Source organism: Amblyomma mixtum, chromosome 4, assembly GCF_055824585.1.
Source record: "Amblyomma mixtum isolate Tamu chromosome 4, ASM5582458v1, whole genome shotgun sequence".
In the NCBI taxonomy this organism is placed as follows: Eukaryota; Metazoa; Arthropoda; class Arachnida; order Ixodida; family Ixodidae; genus Amblyomma; species Amblyomma mixtum.
This window is the reverse complement of record NC_143015.1, coordinates 77,667,519-77,695,106: the sequence shown is the minus strand read 5'-3', so window position 1 is coordinate 77,695,106 and position 27,588 is coordinate 77,667,519. Positions and strand designations below refer to the sequence as shown.

Below are 27,588 nucleotides of genomic sequence, written 5' to 3'. Positions count from 1 at the left end.
GAGCATATGCCAACCGGGAGGCGCGCACCGAAGGGGAACTGGACGCAGTCACTAGACGGTATAGAGCCATCTTAGAACACCAACGAGACCTCCGGAGGACCTACCCTCCTCCCCACAAAGACCTTAGTAGAGGGTAGTCGGTTGCCTGGAGACAACTGCAGACTAATACATACACCAATCTGAGTTTACTCAGCAAAATCTATCCTACCACATACGCCAACAAATGCCCGCTATGCGGTGAACACGCAACGCTTTACCACGTTACATGGGCCTGTCAGAAAATGCAGGCAGTGCCGATAAACAACACACCAACACCGGAGCAGTGGGAGGCTGCGCTGTCCAGCTCGAAGCCTGAAGAGCAGCTCAAGCTGATCGACAGGGCTTGCAAGACTGCAAAGGCCACTAGGGCCCTGGACTGAGGGCTCCACCTACGCTGCGAGAAAGAACCCTTATACAATAAATTCATTCATTCATTCATTCATTCATTCATTCATTCATTCATTCATTCATTCATTCATTCATTCATTCATTCATTCACGCCGAACGGGTGGTGGCGTTCCCTGGACTTCCTGGCAGCGCTACAACACGCCGTCGCGTTTCACTACTAAAGGCGAAGCTTAAGAGTCATTAATTAGCGGTTAATTAGTATTTAGTTATTCATCAGTAATTAGCCATTAATTAGTAATTTGTCATTACTTAGTAATCAGAACTTAATTATGAGTGACGCCAACCAGTGGTGACATCAGCAGTGCCACAGAGGCAGTCAAAGTGGTGCGGAAAACGCTTTCGCCTCTACGCACTTTGTACAGCAAAGTGCCCCCTGAGATGCCGCCGCCGCTGCGATTGCCGCGCCGTTGCATCTGCAATTCTACTCGGGATGGTCATTGGTTAGACTACAGCCAATTTTTAACCTTAACCCCAGAGTAAGAGATATGCGGATTGTGAGGCATCACATGCGATGCGGAGTGCTAGCCTTCGGGCGCAAGGATGCAGATGAGCAGTGCAAGTAGAAATTAAAACATGGCCGGGGCACTCACGCGTGCTTTACTTCATGGCTCAGGGGCGCGAGCGATTGGAAGCAACTGGTTGAAGCAGCAGTATGACAATGCATATTGAGCAGGCAATAGCATTGTTGCGTGTGGTGGACATTATGGGCTCGCTATTGTGCCGACGTCACGCCGCTCACCTATGTGCCGCGTTCAGTGGGCTCGTTTAGCGTCGGCACCTCTCCCAGACCATCTACGTGACTTTGTCTTGAAACTTGGCTGGGCAGTGCTCCCTACTTGTGATTGGTTAGAGCGGTGGTGGTGGTGAAAACTTTTAAGGCTGAAGCCTTTAATGCCTCATCGTTGTAAGCAGGAGCTGCCGACAAGAAATGTCACGCTTTTCAGTTGGCCGAAACGGTCGTAACGTCACAGTGCGCGAATTTCAAACGGGGCTAATTGTACTTTGGCTACTAACCATGCAACCAATTAAAGGGATCGTATAGTGATGCTCCAAGTAAGTTTGAGTTTAGTTAATTGCTCACTTAACCAATTAGTCCAATTAACCTTTCTAGTCAGGCCAGATAAATAAATAAAACCGAGTAAGAAATTGGCCGACCTTGGGAATCGAACCCCGGTCTCCGGAGTGCGAGTCGAGCACACTACCACTCCGCTATGCCAGCTCGATGGTTTGGAATGAACAAAGGTGCGTCTAGTGAATACGGTGTCTTCGTTCACTCCCATCTTCCTCCCTTCCCGTTACGGCGAGGTTCAGGTGTGCACCGAGATATGCGAGACATATACATTTACTTTCCTCAAAAAACAATTTACTGACGAGCAAGGCGTATTGGTCCGCGTTTCAAATTGGTCCAAATTGTCGTGATGTCACCACGCGCGAATTTTGACGGGTGTCCACCGAAATATGTGAGACAGTTACTGCGCAACTTTCTTTCGTCAAATACAATTTTCGACTAGTGCTACTGATATATGCGAGACAGTTAATGCGTAATTTCCTTTCCTCAAATACAATTTTCATTTTCTTCATTACGGCCCCTCTTCCTTCTTTCACTCCACTTCCTCCCTTCCTGTACAGTGCGGCTCAGGTGTCCACCGAGACGACAGAGAATTACTGCGCCATTTACTTTCGTTAAAGAGCGGTGCGTTCAAAGGGCAAGGCATCGCGCCGAACGGGTGGTGGCGTTCAATGGACTCCGTGGCAGCGCTACAACACGCTGTCGCGTTCCACTCCTAAAGGCGAAGCTTAAGCGTCATTAATTGCCAGTTAATTAATGCACCAACAAAATGTGAACTGAACAATCGTGTAGCAGAATGCAGCACTCAGGCTTTCGCCTTTCAGCACTTTAGCCGCTAAAGTTCCTCGTAATTTTTATGCGTAGCATATTGCAATCACTCAGTTCAGCCCTTGGGCGCGGACGGGCAGCCACCAAACCACGTGGCGTGACGTCAAGTGGTTTGGTGACGTCACGTCACGTGGTGACGTGAAAACCACCAAACCACGTGAAAAAAAAGAAAAAAAAAGAAAAAAAAAACAAAAAAGGAAAAAAAGAAAAAACAGGGACGGCTGAGCATGGTGGCGGTTGCCACCGCCCCGTTTCAAAGGGGGCGCTCCTATCCATCCATCCATCCATCCATCCATCCATACGCCACGGAGGAAAAGCTGCTGAGAAAATCGAGTGCCGCCAAGCAATACCTCGCGCAAAAAGACCGCGCAATATGCAACGCATTCTTGGCTTAACCAAGCTAAGCCTGGGCATTTTTTTTATTTTGTGAAATAGAGTTTGGGAGCCACAGAGTGGCCCCGCTACATGGTCGGCGTCCCTAGTCCGGGACACCGCATGACGAGGCCCCGTCTCTAGCCCGTTTCACCAGAGCCCTTTGGGACTCAAGCGACGAGCAGTTGAGGAGGGCAGACACCCATGCCTCTCTGGGGTGTGTTACGCTCCAGTACCTGTCCTAATTGCCCGCTCCCGGAATCTAATCGCCACGCTACAGTCACCTGTGTTGTAGCGCGTCTTTTGGCGCACGGTTCATGCGGGATTCCGTGGGCAGGGAATTTCGTGCTTCGTCTCCCGCGGCCGCTTCCCCAGCGGCCGTTTTGCTCGCCTGTTAATAGTTGCAGGTCTTTTTAGTTTATGGCGCAATCGATGCGCCGCGGTCGCTAGTGGCTTTCGACGCCGTGTTAGATGTTGCATCTATCCACCCAGTTGGAGTCGGCGAGTTGGGCCGCGTACTCTGCCGCTTACACGGAGCTGGATCAACCTTTCCAGCTCCATGATCTGCTGGCGGCTCTCGCCAAAATGAAACGCGGCACTGCGCCAGGACGGGATAAGGTCACCGTCAAGCTTTTGACGAACCTGCCCGACTTGGCATACCAGTCCCTCCTGGAATACGTCAATGCGATTTGGCGCGGGGACACCCCCCTGCCAATAGAATGGAAAACGGCTTTGGTCACTTTTATTCCTAAAGCTGGCAAACCAATTGACACAGATAACCTCCGCCCCATCTCTCTCACCTCCTGTGTGGGAAAACTAATGGAGACGGTGGTGCGGGATCGGTTATCTACATATCTTGAACACAAACATGTCTTTGCGAGCACCATGTTCGGATTCCGCCCACACAGATCCGCACAGGATGTCCTCCTGCAACTCAATCGGGAAGTCCTTGACCCCCTCGAATGCCCCCATAATGAACGGGTAGTACTCGCCTTGGATCTTAAAGGGGCATTTGACAATGTAACACATGAGATCATACTCACTAACCTTGGGTGAGGAAGAGTTTCTCCGGCAATGGCACATGAGATCATACTCACTAACCTTGGGTGAGGAAGAGTTTCTCCGGCAATGGTCATGCCCATTCATTTCTGTAAATAACGGTCGTCTTGTCCTGGTTTTTACTCCAAACTGGCGCTAAGGTCTCCTTTTCAATGTTTCAATGTCAAATTATTGCCTTTTCGCTCTTCTGTCAATAGGTATATATGCTATCCTGTTTTACATCGCCCATAACGGTATACACGGACGCGGCTCCGTATACAGGAAGCTCACATAACAGCACAGTGGCGGTAGTTATTGATTCGACCTTAAAGGAATTAGCTAGCGCCTCAGTGAGGGATTGCACGGTAACCGAAGGGGAGGAGCTGGCCGTAGCTCTAGCGGCGGTAGCCGGTTATCGAAGCAACATGTCCCTTACCATCCTTACAGATTCGAGAGAAGCGTGCCGTAACTACATGAACGGCCGCATAGGTCGCGCCGCGCTCCGGCTCCTCCAGAGCGCGACCCCACCAAAAGTCACACACAGCATTTACTGGGTGCCAGGACACACCGACATAGCCGGGAACGAACGCGCCGACGAGGTAGCTCGAGGGTATACGAGCCGAGCTTCCTCCCAATCGGACGATCTACCCGACCGAGTCAGCCCTACGTACTCAGACATTCTCAACTACTATAAGGGGGTACGGATCCGCTATCCGCCGCCTCATCCTGATCTAAATCAACTAGAGGCAGTGTATTGGCGAAGATTGCAGACAGGAACATTCCCAAACCTGCATATCCTTAGCAAGATTTACCCGACGCAATATCGGGACACTTGCCCGTGGTGTGGTAGCAAACCATCGTTGTACCACATCACGTGGGAATGCAGTAAAAACGACAACTTTCGCAAAGACCCGAGTGCAGAACAGTGGGAGAGCCGGCTCTCCAGCGGCGATCTGGGTTGCCAACAAGGTCTTATCCAGCACGCCCAACGAGCAGCGAAGCTCAGCGGAGCCCTGGAATAGGGGCACCGACCCTGTGAGAAGAAGGAAGATGGACCTCTTCTTTCTCGTCTGCTACTAGCACCTTTCTAGAGCAATTAAAGTCTTTCCTACCTACCTACCTACCTGTTAGTTACTTAGAGGTGTTTATGGTACCTCTTTAATTGGCTCGCCTTACATGCTTAATGTCATGTGTTCTTGTAAATGTGAATGTATCCGGTAACCTTGGCCTGTGTACATATGTAAATAAAATTTTTTCTAAACACATTTCCGTACTGAGAAAAAAAACAAAGTAAAAGATAAAAACGCGAACAAGCAGCAGGTAGAAAAAGGGGAAATAGCTGCAAAATAAAAAAGTCTGATTATATAGGCCTTTTGACATTTGCTTTTTGAGCGCAACCATATTTTCACGGGGCTGTGTCAGCGCGTTATGATTGGCGGATTTCCTACAGGCATCTACTGCGCATGCGCGGGACATTCCAGCACGCACTCATGATCAGTCAATACTGCAAACAGAGGAAAGGTCTATAGGAGGAGATGAAATGGATTTTGGAGAGGTGTATGAGATTAAAACCGTAAAAAAGATAACGTGGTAAATAAGGCAAACTTCCATATATCGCCATATTAAAGGCAGGCTCCTTCGATTAGAGAGAAATGAAAGGCGCGCTAACCCACTTGTCCTTTAATAGCTAAAAAAGGTTTCCTTTTACGAATGGTTTTACTTTTCGCCTGTGAATAAACAAAACGATTTCAAGCCTGAGGTGCGGTCGCCTGACTGCGCACTCAGATGAGCGCTTTTTTATTATTGGCGCATTACAAACTTGTACGCTTAAAATGTCATCGTGCTCAATCCTGGACGAAATCAGTTACTGAGGTGTCCAGCCGACTCAAACGTGCAGTGCACCCACTCACCTGTAGCCAGACTCAGGGCTGTCCCCAGGAGCATCGTGAGCAGCAGTCCCACGAAAGCTATCCACAAGAACGACACCTGATACAGCGGGAAGGCATCCGAGCTACAAAGAGAAACAAAAAAAAATTACAGCCGCTTACACTCAGGGTACGACGCGTCATCAGTGCTAGCTGGTTCGCGAAATTATTCAACACAACGATGATGCCGTGCATGACTGCAAATGCCACTCAACTAAAACAAATAGCCACAATAGCATGTTAATGATTGGGCGCATCCGTGGGCGGAATCATGACTGTCCAGGTTTTAGTCTCCGGTCCGTATTAAGGCGAAAGCATTTAATCCTTCGTCGTTGTCGACAGAAGGTTGTAAGCAGAGGTTGGTTTGGTAAATTGGTTTTTTTGAGGAAAGGAAATGGCGCAGTATCTGTCTCACATATATCGGCGGACACCTGATCCGCGCCGTAAGGGAAGGGAGGAAAGTAAGAGTGAAAGAAGAGAGAAAGAGGTGCCGTAGTGGGGGGTCTCCGGAATTAATTTCGACCACCTGGGGATCTTTAACGTGCACTGACATCGCACAGCACACGGGCGCCTCTTGCGTTTCGCCTCCATCGAAACGCGGCCGCCGCGGTCGGGTTCGAACCCGGGTACTCTGGCTCGCTAGACGAGCGCCTTACCACTGAGGTGTCACGCTTTTCGGTTGGTCGAAATGGTTATGACGTCAGAGTGCGCGGATTCGGGGAGTAGGGGGCTTCCTTATCCGGCGGAAAATAAAGTTGATATCATCATCATCATTCGAAGTAATGAGGTACAGTGAACTAGCCCAATATTCTAGTTCACTGTAAATGAGGTCACCCACGCATGTCTGACGCCCCCTTTTGGAGTACACGGCAACTCATAAAGTAGTTGTCTTCCGCACCATCAAGGGGCGTAAGGCGTCCGTGCGTGACAACATTACATACCTCATTACAGCGAACAGAGCCATGGATACAACCGAAGTCATCGAAGCAGAGAGAGAGTCGTGCTAAAGAAGCAATGTCGGCAGTGAAAGTGTGTAGTTGTAATGTGTAGTCAAATAAAGCCATAGTACAGCACAAATCGTCTCGCAGTCAATGCCAAACAGTGCGCTTGGAAAGGCTTTCGCCTTGCAGCACTTTAGAGCTATAGGATAGGGTACAGGATAGGACTATAGGAGGGTGGTGGTGGTGGTGAAAACATTTATTACGAATGAACAGGAGGTATGTTTGGATCAGCCCGTAAGGGACCGATCCTTACAAACACTAGGTGGAGGTCCCTAGTATGGGACTTCAGTGGCGGTTGCCGCCGCCCGGGCGCGCCCGACTAAGGCTTGTTGGGCCTGTAAGTCGTGGCAGCCGAGCAGGGTCGCCTCCCAGTCCCCCCGGGTTGGGTTGGGGATGGGGGGAATAGCGGGGTTGGAAGGGCAGGCTCACACCATGTGATAGGTGTCAGAAGACACCGCACTACAGTGTGGGCAGCTGCCGCTAAAGGAGGGGTCAAAATGTTTTAGCGCTGCCGGGCACAGCAAAGTATTGGTGAGAAGGCGGAGAAGGAGCCGCTTATCCGCCTTCTTCAGGCCTTTACATGGGCTAGGGTAAAGGCGATGACAATTTTGATAATATGTTGTGTAGTGAATTACAATTAACGCGCCTGAACTATTATGAATGCGCCTCAGGTTGCCTCGATGGCAGACGAAGAAGTTGACGACGAAGTGTGCCGGCGCGCGCGGCTCCAGCTCTCTGGCTGTGTAGACTGACTGTGATTTTGCTGCCGTCCGCTCAGCTGTTTGGTGAACTGTATAGCTGAGGTCACTAGTACGCGAACCCCCTTTCATTTGGTGGAGGTTGCGGTCGTCTGACGCCCTGGACCTTCGCAGCCGTCTTCTCCCGCCGCTCACAATGCCTAAGGACTCCGTGCCCAGTCCTGCACCACCCACCCCGACCGTTCTGTGCGCTGGAGCGCTGCGGCAGCGTGATCCCGCTTTCTTCAGTGGCACCGGCGACGATGACGTCGAGGATTGGCTGGCATCGTACGAACGGGTGAGCACCCATAACAAGTGGGACGATGCACTCAAACTCAACAACGTCATCTTCTACCTTTCGGACGTTGCGAACCTATGGTTCAGAAACCACGAATCCGACATCCCCACGTGGTCAGCTTTCAAGTCCAATTTTTCTGATGTATTTGGCAGGCCTGCGGTGCGCAAGCTGCGCGCGGAACAACGCCTGCGAAGTCGGGCGCAGCTGCCTGGTGAAAATTTCACCAGCTACATAGAGGACGTTGTGAACCAGTGCACACGAGTTGATGCCTCTATGTCTGAGCGCGCCAAGATTGAGAACATTTTGAAAGGAATCGACGACGATGCGTTCCAGATGCTTCTGGCACGCAATCCCACCACAGTCGCCGACGTCATTACTCATTGCCAGAACTTTGACGAACTTCGGAAGCGACGCATCCTCACACGTTCTCCGCTCTCGCAGCAGGAATCGCTTGCTTCCCTCACATCTGACACCGACCCGGCGCAACTGTCACCGCAGATAAAGCAGTTTGTTCGGGAGGAAGTCGCGCGTCAGCTCTCGTTGATGCCCTCCAGTCACGACGCTGCGACTCCTCTGGTGGCGCCATTGCAGGAGGTCATCCGCCATGAAGTTGCCGAGGCTATTCCTACTGCACATGCAGTCCCTTCGGTTGCTCCCTTAACCTACGCCGAGGCTCAGTATCCCCAACCATCTCCTATACCCGCCCGGATGACCTACGCAGAAGCAGCGGCGCGCTCCGTGCCCCTGACTGTTCCACCTCGTCAGCCCGTCCTGCGCCCCGCCCCGTCTCTACGACCAGCCCCGGTTTCTTCGCCGTCTCCGCAGCGGCTTTACAACCCTTGGCGCACATCGGATAACCGACCCATCTGTTACTCCTGTGGGTACGCGGGACATGTCGCCCGCCACTGTCGCCGTCGCATTGTGGCATCGCCAACCATCTCAACCCCTGTGCATCCATCCCAGATGTTTTATTCGGCTTCTCCATCCTCGCCGCTAGACGCGTACGCCCCCGACCGTCGTGCTTACGAGACCCGACGTTCTCCATCACCGCGCCGTCGCTCACTGTCACCAATGCGCCGTCGCCCTCCCTCCGCTGAAGAGGGAAACTAAGATCCGCAGTTCCGGAGGCAAGAACTGCGCGCTGTTCGAAAAGCTCAAGGCCTCCGTTTTCCCCACGCAACGTTCTTCAGGTCATCGTCGACGGACTGCCGGTACATGCGCTTATCGACACGGGTGCCTCAGTATCAGTGATTCACGAAAAACTCTGCCGCCGCTTGCGCAAAGTCACGACGCCCTTTACGGGTCTCTCGCTCCGCACCGGTAGTGAACAGAGCATTGCCCCTCTCGCCTCGTGCACAGCGCGAGTCATCATTGACGATATATTGTATTCAGTCGAATTGTTGGTGCTGTCCTCATGCTCACATGACATAATTCTCGGGTGGCACTTTCTGTCACACAACAACGCCGTCATCGATTGCGCCCGCGCTGAAGTTGAATTTTCCCCTTTGTTTGACGAGCTTACTACTGAAACCTCTGCCCCCTTGCCACTCAAGGTCACTATCGCTGAAGATGTTGAAGTGGCGCCGGGAGCATCTGCCCTTGTTTCCCTGTCGTGCCGTGCCGCGTCGGATGACACCGTTTTATTTACGCCGTCTGCTTCCTTTGTACGCCGGAAGAACCTGCCGCTACCTTCTGCTGTCCTCGATGTTCGGCGGGGTGTCACGAAGATGCTGCTCTACAATCCATCCTCGTGTGCCCTTACCCTGCTACCTGGTGAGTCCCCTGGCTGCATTCAACCTGTCTGCCTTCTCTCTGCCCTTAATGTCCACGAGGCAGCCAGCGGTCCCTCTCTAAACGCCATGCATTCCGAGCTCGCTACTGAACCTGAGCCTGACGAACTTTTCCGCGCCGCCATCGACGATACTCTTCCGTCCACTACCGTCAGCAGCTTTCAGCCCTTCTCCACACTTTCCGCTTCGCTTTCGATGCAGCCCATCAGCCTTTAGGCCGTACATCAACCGTGGCTCATCGCATTGAGACCGGCTCCCACCCGCCTTTTCGGCAGCGCCCCTATCGCGTGTCTGCGGCTGAGCGTCAAGTGATAAGTGAGCACGTTGAAGACATGCTGCACCGTGGCGTCATCCGTCCCTCTCACAGCCCTTGGTCTTCTCCGGTGGTGCTGGTCAAGAAGAAAGACGGTTCTATCAGATTTTGTGTCGATTACCGGCGACTGAACAAAATTACCCACAAAGACAATTATCCGCTTCCCCGCATCGATGACGCTCTTGACTGTCTCCAAGGCGCCGAATACTTCTCCTCTCTTGACTTGCGTTCGGGCTACTGGCAGGTCCCGATGGCTGCCGCTGACCGTGAGAAGACCGCATTCGTTACCCCCGACGGCCTTTATGAGTTCACCGTTATGCCATTCGGCCTGTGCAACGCGCCAGCTACATTCGAAAGAATGATGGATAACGTCTTACGGAAGCTGAAGTGGCATACGTGCCTCTGTTACTTGGACGATATCGTTGTCTTTTCGGTAGATTTTTCCACTCACCTCACGCGCCTGCAGCAGGTTCTGACTTGCCTCACCGACGCCGGCCTACAGCTTAATCTGAAGAAGTGCCACTTCGGCGCCCGGCAGCTAACCATCTTGGGTCACATTGTATCTAAGGAAGGCGTTCTCCCCGACCCGGCCAAACTTCGCGCTGTTGCGGAGTTTCCCAAGCCGACAACAATGAAGCAGCTTCGGAGCTTTATCGGTCTGCGCTCCTATTTTCGGCGCTTCGTCCGCAATTTTGCGTCGATCATTGCGCCACTCACGAAACTGCTTGGAACAGACAACCACCTGTCCGCTTGGTCCCCCGAATGCGAAGACGCGTTCACCACACTGCGCCGTCTTCTTACCTCGCCGCCCATACTTCGCCACTACGATCCGAGAGCCCCTACCGAGGTGCATACTGATGCAAGTGGCGTCGGCCTCGGAGCTGTCCTGACTCAGCGGAAAGATGGTTATGAGGAATACGTCGTGGCGTATGCGAGTCGGGTGCTCAGCAAGGCTGAATGCAACTATTCCGTTACGGAGAAGGAATGTTTAGCGATCGTCTGGGCACTCATGAAATTTCGACCCTATCTGTACGGCCGCCAGTTTGATGTCGTCACGGACCATCACGCGCTTTGCTGGTTGTCGTCTCTTAAAGACCCGGCCGGCCGCCTCGCCAGGTGGGCTCTCCGCCTTCAGGAGTTCGACATCCGCGTTGTATATCGCTCTGGCCGTAGGCACATGGACGCCGACGCTCTATCTCGATCTCCTCTGCCCACCGCCGCTGCATGCTCATCCGTGCCTGAACCCGTCCTCTCGTCTCTTACCGCCTCTGATATGCTTGCGGAACAGCGCAAAGACCCGTGGCTTGCGTCGATCATCGACGTCGTGACCAACGCTCACACTGCTGTGCCTTCGCGCACTCTACGCCGCCAGGCACCACATTTTGCGTTCCGTGATGGCCTGCTCTACCGCCGTAACTACACGCAAGATGGTCGACGGTGGCTCCTCGCGATACCTCGCCATTTACGTTCTGAGATCTGTGCCTCGTTTCACGCTGACCCACAATGTGCCCACGCCGGTGTGTTGAAGACGTTTCAAAGAATATCTCAGCGTTATTATTGGCGGGGCATGTACGGGTACATTCTCCAATACGTCCGCTCCTGCATCGCCTGTCAGCGACGCAAGTCTCCCGCGCCACGTACGAGCGGCCCCTTGCAGCCATTGCCGTGCCCGGCTCGCCCATTCGATCGTGTTGGCGTCGACCTCTACGGCCCGCTGCCCTACACGTTATCTGGGAACCGCTGGATAATTGTTGGCGTCGACCACCTAACCCGATATGCAGAGACCGCCGCACTACCCGCTGCCACTGCTCGTGACGTTGCCCACTTCCTGCTGCACAATTTTGTTCTCCGCCATGGTGCGCCGCGCGAGTTGCTCAGTGATCGAGGCCGTGTCTTTCTTTCGGACGTGGTGGAAGCCCTCCTCAGAGAGTGTCGCATCATTCATCGGACCACCACTGCCTACCACCCTCAAACTAACGGGCTGACTGAGCGCTTTAATCGCACTCTCGGCGATATGCTCACCATGTATGTCTCGTCAGATCAGTCTACTGGGACTCTGTACTGCCTTTTGTGACGTACGCATACAATACCGCCACCCAGTCAACCACCGGATTTTCCCCTTTCTACCTGTTGTATGGCCGTGAGCCGTCCTCCACAATGGACACGGTTTTGCCGTACACTCCGGACGCCTCCGAATGCACGCCCCTTTCCGAACTCGCCAAGCACGCCGAGGAATGTCGCCAACTGGCCCGTTCTTTCACCTCGGACTCCCAAGGTCGCCGAAAGCATGAACACGATGCCCATCAAACCGCGCACGGTTTCTCTCCAGGTTCATTAGTTTGGCTTTGGGTCCCCTCCACTACACCAGGACAGTCTTCGAAATTTCGCAGAGAACATCATGGCCCTTACCGCGTCGTCGAATCAACATCCCCTGTTAATTATATTGTAGAGCCGCTTACACCCTCTTCGGACTTGCGTCGTCGCGGCCGTGAGCTTGTCCATGTCAGTCGCCTCAAGACTTATTACGACCCGCTCCTCTTGCCAGCACCATAGGTCGCCAGGATGGCTCCTCTTCCAACCCGGGGCCATTGTAGTGAATTACAATTAACGCGCCTGAACTATTATGAATGCGCCTCAGGTTGCCTCGATGGCAGACGAAGAAGTTGACGACGAAGTGTGCCGGCGCGCGCGGCTCCAGCTCTCTGGCTGTGTAGACTGACTGTGATTTTGCTGCCGTCCGCTCAGCTGTTTGGTGAACTGTATAGCTGAGGTCACTAGTACGCGAACCCCCTTTCAGTTGTAATATCTTTGAATGTATAGACCGGATTAAAATCGGGTTCCTGATCGGATGGGGAGAAAACAGCCCGGTGAGAGAGCGCGCGGGCGGCTGCGTCTGCTGCCTCGTTTCCTGCCAACCCCTGATGAGCAAGGGCCCATATGAGGTAACGGTGTGCGGGGTCCGTATCCCGTATGCAATTTTGGTATATTCGATAGGCTAGCAAGGGAGTGCAGCCTTGTTCGACGTTCCGACAGGCCCCTCGCGAGTCGGTGATTATGTATTTTGAATTGGAATGTGAGGCCGCGAGAGCAATGGCGACCTCTTCTGCTTGTGTTGCACTGCGGGCTCTGAAAGTTAGGCCGTTAACTGTGTTGCTGTTGTGAACTACCGCGGCCGTGTACCATCCCCCGTGGTGAGGGCCGGAGGCGTCCACGTAGTATACACCTGTTTTGTTGCCATAATATCGGGCTAGCGCTTCCGCTCGTGCCAGGCGCCGACCATTATGGTCTTCATGTGACTTGTTTGCTGGAAGAGGCCGCACGTGTAGGGCACGTCTCCACAGTTCCGGGATGCGAAACCTGTCTTCCATTGGAGGGGTGTGTTGGATATGGAGTCGAGCAAGAAGGCGGCGACCCGACTCCGTTAGCGACAAGCGCGTGTACTGGTTGTGCACTTCTGTGAGGGGCGGAGGTGCACAAATTCCGATTTTTGAGGGGAACATTGAAGACCGCAGCGCCGGGCGTAGCGGTCTACTATCGTCGCCGCTGTTTGCAGGCTGGTTTCAATGTCTCCTGTGCTGCCCTGCGTGGCCCACCGAGTGATGTCATCGGCGTACAGGGCGTGCTGCACGCCGGCGACACCACTCAGCTGGGCCGGCAGGTGCATCATGACCAGATTGAAGAGCAGCGGGGAAAGTACCGCGCCTTGAGGGGTTCCCCGCGTGCCGAGTAGGTAAGGACCATGGTCTCTATCTTGAATTCGAATGTAGGATTGACGATCCATTAAAAATTGACTTATATATTGGAATGTGTTGAGGCCACTGTCGGTGTGACTTAGGTTAGTGAGTATGATGTCATGTATTACATTGTCAAATGCCCCTTTATGATCCAAGGCGAGTACTACCCGGTCATTATGGGGGCATTCGAGGGGGTCAAGGACTTCCCGATTGAGTTGCAGGAGGACATCCTGTGCGGATCTGTGTGGGCGGAATCCGAACATGGTGCTCGCAAAGACATGTTTGTGTTCAAGATATGTAGATAACCGATCCCGCACCGCCGTCTCCATTAGTTTGCCCACACATGAGGTGAGAGAGATGGGGCGGAGGTTATCTGTGTCAATTGGTTTGCCAGCTTTAGGAATAAAAGTGACCAAAGCCGTTTTCCATTCGATTGGCAGGGGGGTGTCCCCACACCAAATCGCATTGACGTATTCCAGGAGGGACTGGTATGCCAAGTCGGGCAGGTTCGTCAAAAGCTTGACGGTGACCTTATCCCCGTCCTAGCGCAGTGCCCCGTTTCATTTTGGCGAGAGCCGCCCGCAGATCATGGAGCTGGAAAGGTTGATCCAGCTCCGTGTTCTCTCTGCCTGCATAAGAGTACGCAGATCCACGGGGGTCTTGGGCTGTACACAGATACTGGTCCCGAAGTTTCTGTGCCAGTTGAGTCGTGTTGCCAGGAAAAGCGTCCAGGGCTCGCTGCAAATGTTTTTGTGTTTCGGTTCGTGTTTGGGTTGGGTCGATTAGGGCTCGAAAGAGACGCCACGTGTTTCGGCTGGACATTTGTCGCGCGGCCGTGTTGCATCTTTCTACCCAGTTGGAGTCGGCGAGTTGGGCCGCGTACTCCGCCGCTTTCTGGGTAAGCTCGGCAATTCGAGCTTTAAGCTTTCTATTGTGTTACTGGCGTCGCCAACGGCGGACGAGGCTGCGACGGGCTTCCCAGAGGTGTAGAAGGTGGTTATCCACGTCCGTGACCGCCTCTGAGAGCTGGATGTGTGTTTCATGCGAGGAAAGGTGTGCCAGCAGCTGTTGGGACCATGCTGTGTAGCCTTGCGCGGAAATGGGTGTATTATCAAGTGAGTTAAAATTTTGCCTGAATTTCGTCCAATCTGGGATATGGGCTTGTGTTCTTGGACGCTTGAGGGGGCGTGTGCGTAGTGTAGTGTTAATGATGCAGTGGTCGCTACCGAGGGTCTCCTCGGTGTTGAGCCAGTCTGCGTGTCGTATGTTGCGAGTGAAGGTTAAGTCCGGACACGTATCCCGTGTCACGGAATTTCCTAGCCGGGTTGGGTGGACAGGGTCCGTGTGGCGGGTGAGGCCCAACGTGGACGCAAGCTCCGCCAGCTTACGCCCGCGCGACTCCTCCTTGCGATAACCCCACTGGCCGTGTACCCGAGCTGGCAGCTTTCTACAAATCTATACAGCTGTCTCTCTATCTTATGGGGCTTGCATGCGCACGCGGACGGGGCAACTACGACGACCACGAGAAACCGGAGGAACTGTAGGTTAATACAGCTAGCGCTGAAAACAGTAAAACGTGCCACCTACACGACCGCGTAGCATGCGTGGCGACTACCAGTGCCCATATATACGTGGTATTGGTCGTTCTCGACTTTACATTCATATATCCCTGGGAGTCCTCATACCCCTCCTGGCACAAAGGTGCAGCGGTTAAGCGATGCGCCACTGCCCCAACAGGTGGCTCTTTCAAGCTCAGCCACCAGCAGTGATTGTGCGACCCAGGTTGCTCTTCTAGAGGAACCTCTCGCGACCAATCCTTAATTTAACTGGCATCTGCCACGGTGGACGCGGTGGGACCGGACACACTCGCAATGATGGGCGAAATTGGTGAGTGGGGGCTCTAGTGCTGCCACACCAAAACAGGGGCGGAAACTAGTCACCACCGCATACAAAGCCACCGTCGCACGTACACTTGTAAAGACATTAAAATAGATGAGCCCTTTTTGCACAGGTGTCGTGTCACTGTCACGCACGGCGTAGGATGTAAAACTGTGCACACGTATTTACACGCACTGTGCGCGGCGTGTATAAATGTGTGCGTGCCCCCGATCTCCCTGCGCGCCGTCACGTGAGAGCTCTTCTCGGTGCAGTTCAGCACGCTCTACTCCGCTTTGCCTATTCACTCCCCCTCTCTCCACGCGAAATAGAAGGAGGAGAGGAGGGCACACGTACGGTTGGTTGGTTGGTTTAAGGGGTTTAACGTCCCAAAGCGACTAAGGCTATGAGACACGTACGGGACAGTTATACTACAGTGTACTAGAATACACCATAGTTATACCATGACAGCGTGAAACAAGCGGAAATAGACACTGTTACACCAGCGCAAAAGACGGTGGACAAAGAAGAAAAGGGGTATTGCTGCCAGGAGACCGCTCAAAAAATTCAGGGGGCACTTTGTCTAAAGTGTGTAGAGGCGAAAGCGTTACTGGTGACGTCACCACTGGATGACGTCACACATAATTGATGACGAAGTAATGACAAATTACTAATCAATTACTAATTACTGATTAATCACTGAGCACTAATTGACTGCTAACTAATGGCGCTTAAGCTTCGCCTTTAGGAGTGGAACGCGACAGCGTATTGTAGCGCTGCCAGGGAGTCCACGGAACGCCACCATCCGTTCGGCGCTATGCGTTGCCCTTTGAACGCAACGCTTTTTGAGGGAAGGAAATGGAGCAGTAATTCTCAGTCATCTCGGTGGACACCTTAACCGCACCGTACAGGAAGGGAGGAAGTGGCAGTGAAAGAAGAAAGAGGGGCCGTAATTAAGAAACTGAAAATTGTATTTGAGGAAAGGAAATTACGCAGTAACTGTCTCACATATCTTGGCGGACACCCGTCAAAACACGGACACATCTGTCGACACGGCTACCGACACGGCTGTCGACACGACCGAGCCGGAGTACCCGGGTTCGAACCCGACCGCGGCGGCCGCGTTTCGATGGAGGCGAAACGCAAGAGGCGCCCATGTGCTGTGCGATGTCAGTGCACGTTAAAGATCCCCAGGTGGTCGAAATTATTCCGTAGACCTCCACTACGGCACCTCTTTCTCTCTTTCTTCTTTCACTCCTACCTTCCTCCCTTCCCTTACGGCGCGGTTCAGGTGTCCGCCGATATATGTGAGACAGACACTGCGCCATTTCCTTTCGTCAAAAAACCAATTTACAATTTACAATTTACACGGCTGCCGACACGGACGCAGACACGGCTGCCGACACGGATTGCTAAGGGCAGCATGAGGCATTAAAAGCTTTCGCCTTAATACTGAAGGGTTGCTGTCGTCAACTTGCCATTCTATCCTCCACGCAACAAAGTAGACGGTTGCTCTCCCAGCCCCACATCGCTCCCATGCCAAATGCCTTTCAGGTCCTTGGCCTACCATGTACTCCAACCTCCGCATCGTACCCATTCCCCGCAACATCCCTCGCCTTTCACTAATGAGTCAGTCTAGTTTATAATGAGTCAGCCATTGTGAAAGACTAGAGAAGGAAAGAAGTGTACAGATCCGTTCCTCCATTGAAAAAAAAAATGGCCGGTGGTTTAATACAAAATATATTGCGAAAGCACAATTTTTTTGCGGGTGCACACCACCGCCATGTAGCTCAAAGCGTGATTAAGGTGTCTACTGACCCAGGGAGCCAGTCATGTGCATTTCCTTTCCTTTTGCGACTCTCTCATAGGCTTCACGTTCAAGTTTAGATTTTACGGGGTAAGAGGCTCATAGTGCTTTCGCACTGAAAGGCTTGGTCATCGTCACCCTAATATTCTCTTCTCTGGCGCTGACGATCCAGTGCTTGGACAAGCTCTTCGATATGCGCTACACTCATGGATTTGGCGCCACATGCCGCTAGCGCTTCCCGTTCAACCTGACGTGGTTCCTGACGGCATAACATTTTGACGTCGGTGGTGGTGGTGAAAACTTTTATATTGTAAAAAAGAGTTTGGGAGCCACAGAGTGGCCCCGCTACATGGTCGGCGTCCCTAGTCCGGGACACCGCACGACGAGGCCCCGTCTCTCGCCCGTTTCACCAGAGCCCTTTGGGACTCAAGCGAGGAGCAGTTGAGGAGGGCAGTCTCCCATGCCTCTCTGGAAGGGGTAGGGGAAGGGGGGAGGTGGGGATTTTGAGTACATGCCCACACCATGTGGAAGATATCACAGGTCTCCCCACAGTGTGGGCATCGCCCATCCGTGTTAGGATCGTAATGTTTTATTATTGCAGGACAGAGTAGAGTACCTGTCTGCAGGCGCCTTAAAGTTCGCTCCTCCGTCTTACTCAGCCCTTTTGCAGGGGCCGGGAAAAGGCGGTGGTTGTCGCTATAATGTGTTAATATTTCCCTGAATCGCAGCAGCGGCTGGTTAGTCTCCGAGCCAGAAGAGCTGGGATGAGGAGCCCGGTGAGTAAGCGCTCGGGCAGCCGCGTCAGCGGCCTCATTACCTCGTAAGCCCTGGTGGCCAGGAGCCCAAATGATTCGTTTGGGTGTTGGATCAGTGGCAGTCCGTCGTAGAATACAAGCAGCTAAGGGGGAGATCTCCCCTGCCAAGTAATGTTCACATGCTTTTCGGGAGTCCGTGATGATTATTCTCGAATTGGCGTGGGCGGCAGCAAGCGCTATCGCTACTTCCTCGGCCCGCATTGAATTCGGGGCTCGAAAGGAGAGTCCATCAACGTGCATTTCCTGGTGAACGACAGCGGCCGATTAAAATCCCGTGGGCGATGGCCCTGCTACGTCTACATAATATACACCGGGTCGGGAGCCGTGTTGTCTCTCAAGAGCCCGAGCCCGCGCTTGTCGTCTGTTTTCATGCATGTCGGTGTCCATGTTACGGGGGAGCGGGGAGACCCAGAGCATATGGCGCCATAGTACTGGGATACGCTCCGCCTCCTCTGGAGTGCAGTCGTGTTGGATGTGTAAGCGGTTTAGCAGGCGGCGCCCAGGAGCCGTCTGCGTGAGCCGCGTGTATTGGTTCACGAGGTGGGCCTCCCGCAGCTCCTGGTAGGAGTTTAGCACCCCCAATGCCTTGAGTTTGGCATTAGAGGTAGCCACCGGGAGATCCAGGGCTCGCTTAGTTGCCTTGCGGATGATGGCGTCTATTCGCGCCTCGTCTTGCTTAGTAGTGCGGAGATATGGCACGGCGTAGAGGATCCGGCTAGTCACGAAGGCATAGACGAGCCGAAGCGCGTCCCTGCCCCGCAGACCACCCCGCTTGTTGGAAACGCGGCGGATCATGCGCCCTACCTGTTCGCCTACTCTCTTGAGTTTCGCAATAGTGGAGTCCGGTCTGAGTCTCTGGTGAATGAAAAGGCCCAGGATACGGAGCTCCTCCACCTCTCTAATAGGACCTCCTGACAGAGAGATGTGTATTGCTGTCCTATCCTTTGGGTTCGCTCTGACATGCAGAAGCTCTGATTTCGCTGGAGCACATTGGAGCCCACAGTCATTAGCATACGCATCGACTATGGAAGCAGCCTGCTGAAGGCGGTCCTCCATGTCTCCAAGGCTCCCCTGAGTGGTCCAAATTGTAATATCATCTGCATATAACGCGTGTTGAATGCCTTCCACCCGGGCCAATTGGCTTGGGAGGCGCATCATAGCAATGTTGAACAGGAGCGGTGATAACACTGCTCCCTGAGGGGTACCCCGTGTTCCCATCATGTAAGGGCCGTATTCCTCGCCCTCAATCCGAAGAAAGGCCTGGCGATTAGACAAGAAATCTCTTACATACGCGTAGGTCCTAGCCCCACAATCGGTAGAACTCAAGTTGGCCAGGATGCTTCCGTGTTTCACATTGTCGAAAGCCCCTTTCAGATCAAGGGCGAGGATGGCTTTGTCATTGTGTTGCATAGTTGTGGGTCGTATTACATCCCTGTGCAGCTGGAGAAGGACATCCTGTGCAGACATGTGAGGGCGAAACCCGAACATGGTGACTGCAAAGAAGCCCTTACTCTCCAGGTATGGAGAGAGGCGATCCCGTACCATCGTCTCCATAAGCTTGCCCGCACATGAGGTCAGTGATATGGGCCTCAGGTTGTCCGTATTCACGGCCTTACCTGTTTTAGGGATAAACGTCACAAGTGACGTTTTCCACTCGGGAGGGAGTGGACGCCCGTCCCAGATCTGGTTGATGTATTCTAATAAATGAAGGTAGGCTGAGTCCGGTAGGTTCGCCAACAGGTTCACTGTTATGTGGTCCCGTCCCGGAGCCGTACCCCGGCGCATTTTTGCTAAGGCCGCCTTAAGGTCGTGCAACTCAAAAGGGGCATCGAGTGTTTCATTAGGCCTGCCAGAGTACATGTACTGTTGCCCAGGCGGGTCCTCCATACGACAGAGATATCTGTCGCACAGAGTGTCCGCAAGTTGCGCCGTCGTACCTTGATACCCTTGCAGAGCCCGCCGGAGCTGCTTTTGCGTCTCCCCTCTCGTTTGGGAGGGGTCGATTAGACTGCGAAAGAGACGCCACGTCCCCTTCGAGCTCATCTGATGAGCTGCGGCGTCGCAGCGTGCTATCCAATTTGAATATGAGAGCTCGGCAGCATACGCTGCAGCCTGCTCTGTGAGTTTGGCTATGCGGTCGCGTAATTTGCGATTAGTTTTCTGCTTTTTCCACCGTTTAGTTAAGCCCCGGCGCGCCTCCCACAAATGCAGGAGGTGGGTGTCCACTGCGGGGATCTCTTCGGTGGTTTGTAGTGTTGTGACGTGTTGTTTCTGAATGTTGTATATGTGGTTAGCCCATTCCGCGTAGCCGCCGGAAAATAGTACGGGAGGGATAGTGTGATTCCGGAATTTGTGCCAATCGGTCAGCTTGGCCTGACCCCATTTTTTGCGCGCTGCCTTTGCCTCGAGTGTAATCCGGAGAAGGAGGTGATCGCTGCCTAGAGAATCTCCCAAGTTCTCCCATGCAGCCGCTCTAGCATTTTTAACGAGAGAAAGGTCTGGACACGTGTCGCGGGTTACCGAATTCCCCACTCGAGTGGGATACGCCGGGTCCGTGAGCAACGTGAGGCTGAGGGTGGAGATGAGCTCCGCCAGCTTACGTCCTCTTGCCTGTTCGAAGTGGTAGCCCCCAATGAAGGCTGGGAGCATTGAAGTCTCCAACGATCACTAGAGGCTCTTTGGCTGCCAATTTTATCGCGCGAAGGAAGATTTCATTGAAAGTTACGCGCGGCTTACGCGGAGGGCAGTATATGTTGAGGATATGTATTGACGGGTCGCGGCGTCTGAGAGGCAATACTCGGACCATTGTATATTCTTGCTCGGTACTCAAGTCTAAGTCGACCTGAACCACGGTGTAAGCCTTATTCACCAGGATGCACGTAGAGGGGCCCCCCTGAAAGGTGCTGTAGCCTGATAATTTAGCGTCTATGCCGGGCTCCTGCAGGGCAATGAGCGCCGGCATGTCACCTAGGGACTGCAGGTAAAGCTGGAGGTGTGACCGCTTTTTCCAAGATCTGAAACCCCTGCAGTTCCATTGGATGATCTGGAATTTTTCAAAGTTTTTAGCATTCCTATTACATCTGCTAGCCATCTTGTCGTATTTATTTAAGGGTGATCGGAATAGCTCTGGCCGGAAGCCGGCGCAACCCCAGTGAGGGGCCGCACCGACCCACCAGCTGCCGAGCCTGAACCATGTTCCTCCGCTGCCTGACGGAAGGCTGTCTTACGTTTGAGGTGATGGGATTCGCAGCTTGTGGCGTTCTTAATTTGGGTGCTGACCCAGGGCTGCACGGCTTTAAGGACCGAGTCAGTGACTTGGGCCATAAGGTCGGGAAGTGCTTGCGTTAAAGCTGCCTTGAACATATCCTGGAAGGACTCGCTGACTGCTGACATGATTTGGTTCGGGAGGGCCGCCACTTGCTCCTCCAGTTGCTCGGTTTGGCGCTGCAGTGCCTCTAGGCCGGCGACGCGACCAGCTGATCCAACTACCGTGTCCCCGCTCTGCCGCGAGACGCTAGTGAGGCAAGATGTTACGGATGATCCGTCATCCTCGTCGTCTGGCTCAGCTTCTTGCATTGGTTCAGATGACCCGGCCTGTTTGGCCTCTAATTCCTGAATTTTGCGCGCTAGAATTTGGTTCTGGCGCCTGAGCTCCTCTACTTGCTGCTGTAGGGCGGTTTCGGTAGGGGAGGGACGGGTAGGGGAGGGACGGGTAGTGGGCCCGGAGACTGCCCTACTCCAACTGCTCACCTGTGGTTGGACGGGTGCCAAGGGCGGGAAGTCCCTGGCGTTGAGGACCGGGGGCGCCGCCTGGGTCGCGGACTTGACAGGTTTCGATGGCCCGGTTTTGGCCTTGGTTTCCTGATCGGCTGACGCTTTCTTGGCCTTGGGCGGAGGAGCCTGCTTGGGCCCCGTCTTTGTCTTCGGTTTGGATCCTGATGGGGAGCTGGGTTTGATGGGTTTCCGGAACCGCCCGGCACAGCCAGGAGCTCCGGTAGGGTGGCCGCCTCCGCAGATGAGGCAGCTCGGAACGCAGTCATGTTCCGCCGGGCCGTCAGGAGTGGCATCGGGAACCTGGACTCCGCAGCGTTTGCAGCGCCCCGGCTGCGGTCGCGGGCACGCATCGGCCCGATGGCCCACTGTGCCACAGCGGTGGCATGCAGGCACTGTTTTCTTGTACAGGCGAACAGGGAGCCGTTCGTAGCTGTACAACACCGTCCGTGGCACCTTAGTCCCCGCGAAGGTGATCACCGCAACCGGGGTTCCCCCCAGCTTGCGCACAGACACCACATTTGGTTCCGCACAGAGTTTTCTTTTAACGGTTTCAGACGTTTCGTCAGGCGAAACACTCACGACGCCGCGACAGAACGCACCGGAGAGTTTGGGGTGTCCCCGGAACGGTAGCTCGCGTTCCCCAACCCGCAGCACAACATCCCGGAGTAGCTTCTCCGCGGCGTCGACTGATTTCAACGCACATACCAGCACGTTTTGGTCCCAAACAGGCCACACCGCAAGTCCTGCATTTGCGTCGTCCCCGAGGATGCTGCGGATTGCAGCGCCGGCTTGTCCGGGACCAAAAGTTGCTCTGAGGTCGACCGTGTTTCGCGGTTTCAGCACCACGACGATGTCGTCTTTTTCGATACGCGGCGTGTTCTGCGGCCGCCACCGGAGTTGCCTGGAGCGCTTCGAGGTTGCGTTCGAGGTTGCGTTCGTAGAGCTAGCCGGCGCCTGTTGCTGGGTGGCACCAGCACCAGCGTCCCTCGATGCCGCCGCCGCGTTCTTCTTTCCGCGCCAGACGCGGACCATATCTTCAAGGTAATCGTCCTCGGTTGGTAGAGGATCCTCGCCTTGAGTAGTACCCTCGGATTGGTTTGTATCCATTGTTACGATCCGCAAGGACTGTGGGTCGTACCCGGTGACGTGATTTGGAGCCGCCGAGGCCGAGGGATCGCCGACCGGGGCCATCGCAGGCCCCGGCGCCGTTAGGCTTAGCACCACCGCGGCGTGACGAAAGCTTCAAATGACCGAAAAGTGGTCGAAAATTGGCCCCACCTTAACAAACGTGGTGTAGACGGGTGCCGCTGAGGTTCCTGGAGACGATAATACCAGGCTTGCAGGGGAAAAAGTTGGTGTATCGCAATTGATTGCGATTTGTCACGGAGCCGACGCGGTATGCGACCGCTCCCGTCACCGACGCTAGCGCCCCCCCTTGACGTCGGTGACGTTTGGGGCCGCTAACAGGATTCAAAAACTTGGTCACCGGCTTAGTGGCGCACTGACGTGGAAATAAGCCTGATAGATGTTTAGATAGATGGAGATAGATAGAGATAAGCCTGATAGAGCCTGATAGATTATTAATGGCTTGAATATTTAGCTGTCATATGCTACATATCAACCTATCTAGATCGCAGCGTACTTGTTGCGCAGTAAACGTCGCATGCCCACTATTGGTAAAATTGGTAAATTCGTTTTTGAGGAAAGGAAATGGCGCACTGTCTGTCTTACATATCTTGGCAGACACCTGAACCGCGCCGTAAGGGCAGGCAGGAATGAAAGAAGAAACAGATAAAGAGGTGCCGTAGTGGAGGTCTCCGCATGATTTCGACCACCTGGGGATCTTTAACGTGCACTGACATAGCACAGCACACGGGCGCCTCTTGCGTTTCGCCTTCATCGAAACGCGGCCGCCGCGGTCGGGTTCGAACCCGGGTACTCCGGCTCGGTAGACGAGCGCCTTACCACTGATCCACCGCGGCGGGGTCCACTATTACCTGCCGTTGCAAGTTTGCGCACGGTACCAACCTTTGGGGCAGTGACTGATCTACCAGCACGGCGACGCCGGAGCCTCCCTGGGTGTGATTGGCCTCCAGTGGACATCGGTCCAGCGTCCCTGGTATAACGATTGAGTGCGCCACGCCGGTCAACATCCTGCCCACAGCATGCCACAGCTGGAACGCGCACACCACCAGGCAAGCGCATGCTGTTCCCTGCAATGTGAGGCATCATGTTAAAACAAGGTACTGTGTTCCGAATGCAGATTCACGGGTTAGCATACTACAACCAGCACAGTGCGGCTTAAGCCCAGGTTGAGACGTTTTTGCCCCGAGGTAATAAAAATCTCTGCCTTTCCCGTAACCGAGAGTAGAGTAAGCATGAAATGTTTACGGGCATAACACATTGTGTTGTAGATGGTACTAGTCAAAATCTTGAAATGGGTCTAGTGTTCAACACACCGCACCACACCACACTCTTCTTGCTGCGTCAAAGCGATCGCCTGCAGCAGTGCGGGCTTAAGTAGGCAGCCGCGAACAGTGGCGGCCTTGTCGCTTTCAGGAGCGACCGCAAAATCATGGCGTTATCGGCAGGGGCGAGCAGTCTTCTGCTGTGGCGTATCACTCGCAAAGCGATCGCTTTCCGCAATGCGCTTCCTACCTCTCCTTTCATCAGGCTCCATAGCTCGGCTTAAGCAGCTGTGACGGTGGCGGCATTTAAATGCAGGACGATGCAGAAGCGTACGCGGACACGACGAGACGCAAGCCTGACAAGAATGTATATGCAGCGCGTTCGAATACTCCGCGAGCGTGTATACACCTGCCTGCCAAAGGGGGAAACGTCATGAGCTGAAGGCCCAGCGGCCAGTCTTTTACATGCGTGAGTGTTGGACCGCAGCGCCATCTTTGGGGACGGCGCGGAAGCAGTTTTTCAGCCCAAAGCCCTTCTCGCCCTGGAGCTCCCCTCTTGCTCAAAGCGGCCCTCTCTCAAAGCCCCTAACAGATCACGTATGAGTCTCGTTAAATCTCGTGCGGTGCCCGGATGTTCTCGTTTCAGTGCCCGGATGAGCGGAATTCAATGCCCGGATGTTGGCTCTCGGTATCGGCGGGACGTCACCACACTGCCGACAACGGGAGCTAAAAGCATTTCATGCTTAAAAGTGGCAGTTATCGTGCTTTACCGCGCAGGGCGGATTCAGGTCATACGGTGATCAACAATCCGAATCGCTTACCCTCGGAGTTATGTTTGGGCAAAAGCTCTTTTACCAAGCATTTGATATCTGTAACGTCGTGCACAGGGCCAGAAAAAAGCTTGAACTCATCGGGAACATGGTGGATACCCGACACAGGGGATCGAACCCCAAACTTCCTGTGTGTAAGGCGCGGATACTACTTCACTTGGCCACAGGGGCGATTCTCAACGAACTTCACTGCAAGCACGTAACTTTGAGGGACTCGTCAGGGTATGAAAAACAAAATGGCGATGGGCACGGCGCAGAGACTCGGAGTTGCATGCACTGTAGATAATGCACGCTGGCGAGAAGCTGAAGAAGGTTCTGCGGACGTTTGGGCATCTGGTAGATGTCCTGGCCAGGAAGCGTCGGACGCGTGTTAGGGCGCAACACCACTGAGCAAATGACCACCCTGAGGAATGTACCCTTTACAGCGATCGGCTCTTGCAGGGTATCACGTCGGTCCTCTTGAACTCGTTGGCCCCGCCGCGGTGGCTCAGTGGTTACGGCGCTCGACTGCTGACCCGAACTACGCGGATTCGATCCCAGTCGCGCCGGTCGAATTTCGATGGAGGAGAAAGTCTAGAGGCCCATGTACTGTGCGATGTCAGGGCATGTTAAAGATCCCCAGGTGGTCGAAATTTCCGGAGCCCTTCACTACGGCGTCCCTCATAGCCTGAGTTGCTTTGGGACGTTAAACCCCAATAAACCAATCTTGAACTCCCGTCCGAACGGCGCGGAAGAACGTCCTGAAGGATGTACCCACACAGTTGTATACTTGGAGGAAATTCTTGGAACAAGCACTGTCGAGCATTATACGCATCTCGTCAGCGGTCGGAAGTTGTTCCTATAGCTTGATTAGCTATCCTACTTTTAATTACGAGCCGTTTCGTTCGTCCAAGCACAACAAATCTGGACAAACGCTTATAGTTTGCGCGACTGCAACCACGTGTCGAATGGCGCTAAACGCTCAAAAGCACCGGGAGAATTAGGAATGTTGTTTACGTATCATTGAGTTTCTATGGCCTTCGGAAACAGTTGGTGAGAGCGCAGCAAGCAATTTAGAGGTCACATTTTTCAGCGATGAGGAAGGCTGGCCCATGATAATCGACATGTCCGTGCAGAATCTCTCATTTGCCTCAGAATTACTAGTTTAAAATGTCCCTATTTAGTTACGCGGTATTCGCCGCTGGCGGTCAAGAGATGGGGCTAGTTGACGATATCCGGGAAAGCTGGGCATGTCCTAGATTCAGCCATAGCATCTAGAATGCACACTGAACATCTAATGTAATATGCTCATTGATGACTGATTGCACTATAGCAATACTAACTGCTTGTTTACCTACTTGATTTGTATTGCGTGTCCTCATGTATGAACATGTCAGCTTCGATTTTATATTTGTTTTTTCTCCCTTGGTGTTTGTATTGCCACGCTGGCCTGCCTTGTGGTCTCTTGGGCCCTGTCAAGCTGCCTCGAGCGGCTTTTTGCCCAAGAGTTCCTACCATGCATATGGTGAAATAAACGAATTGAATTGAATTGAATAGGCGAATTTCTGCTGGCAGCGACGCGGTTTGAACCGGAAACGTTCCTCCATACAATTGTCGCGGTGAAATACTGCAGTGTAAGGCACTAAGATACTTGTATATGCACTCTTTGCCAAAATTACAGTGTATTCTGTTTCTTTTTTTACTCGATCAAGTATGCAGGACTCTGAGTGTTGTTGAGAGGCGACACATTGTTCTAACGCAGCCGGCGAGCGCCTGCGCGCCAGCTTTGGCAGAGCTGCATGCGAAGTACGAAACCGGGTGTGCATCAGCCTTACTACGCCCACTGCAGGGTAAATGCCTTTCCCATGTCTCTCCAATCAACCCTGTCCCTTGCCAGTTGTGGCCACTGTATCCCCGTAAACTTAACCTAATCCGCCCACATATAACGTGAGCACGTCGTGACGAAGCATACCTTTGCGTTGACCCATGGCGATGACATGGCGAGCAAGACGAGACCCGCGAACGGACCTCCAGCGGTGGAGTACAAAGACAGGAAGAGCTGCCGACAAAAAGGAACTGTGGTTAAAATGAAAGCAAAGCGGTACAAGTAAACGGCGGTAACAAAAAGAAAAATTCGCTGTGGCTTAGCTTGGTTAAGCCCGGTAATTGCGAAAGCAATATCCGTACCTACACCATGGTACAGCTGGTAGTGTAGCTGGTGGTGGTGCTTGTGGTTAGACTTGTGGTGATGCATCGGTTATACAATGCAATCCAATCCAATCCAAACCAATCCAATCCAATTGAATCCAATTCAATTCAATCCACGCAAATCCAATCCAATCCACTCCGATTCAATCCAATCCACTTTTATCCAATCCAATGCAATCCAATGTAATCTAATGTAATGTAATGTAATCTAATCTAATCCAATCCACTCCAGTCCTATCCAGTCCAATCCAATGTAACGTAATCCAATGTAATCCAATTTAATGCAATCAAGATGAAATGAAGGTCAATGGTGGTCACCGCCGCGGCACGATGGTGGTCA

At 53.3% G+C, this 27,588-nt stretch overlaps 1 protein-coding gene across 1 annotated transcript in view; it reads right to left on the bottom strand.

Annotated features, from left to right (window-relative positions):
• Positions 1-27,588, bottom strand: part of LOC149347130 (sodium-coupled monocarboxylate transporter 1-like) — a 96,045-nt gene that overhangs the window by 13,483 nt on the left and 54,974 nt on the right. The window contains exons 12-15 of the mRNA XM_089586893.1: positions 27,013-27,099; positions 23,881-24,036; positions 13,412-13,440; positions 5,665-5,765 (exon numbers count right to left, since the gene is read on the bottom strand). Of these exons, the coding sequence (XP_089443019.1) occupies positions 5,665-5,765; positions 13,412-13,440; positions 23,881-24,036; positions 27,013-27,099 (373 nt within the window). The remainder of the gene's footprint in view (positions 1-5,664; positions 5,766-13,411; positions 13,441-23,880; positions 24,037-27,012; positions 27,100-27,588) is intronic.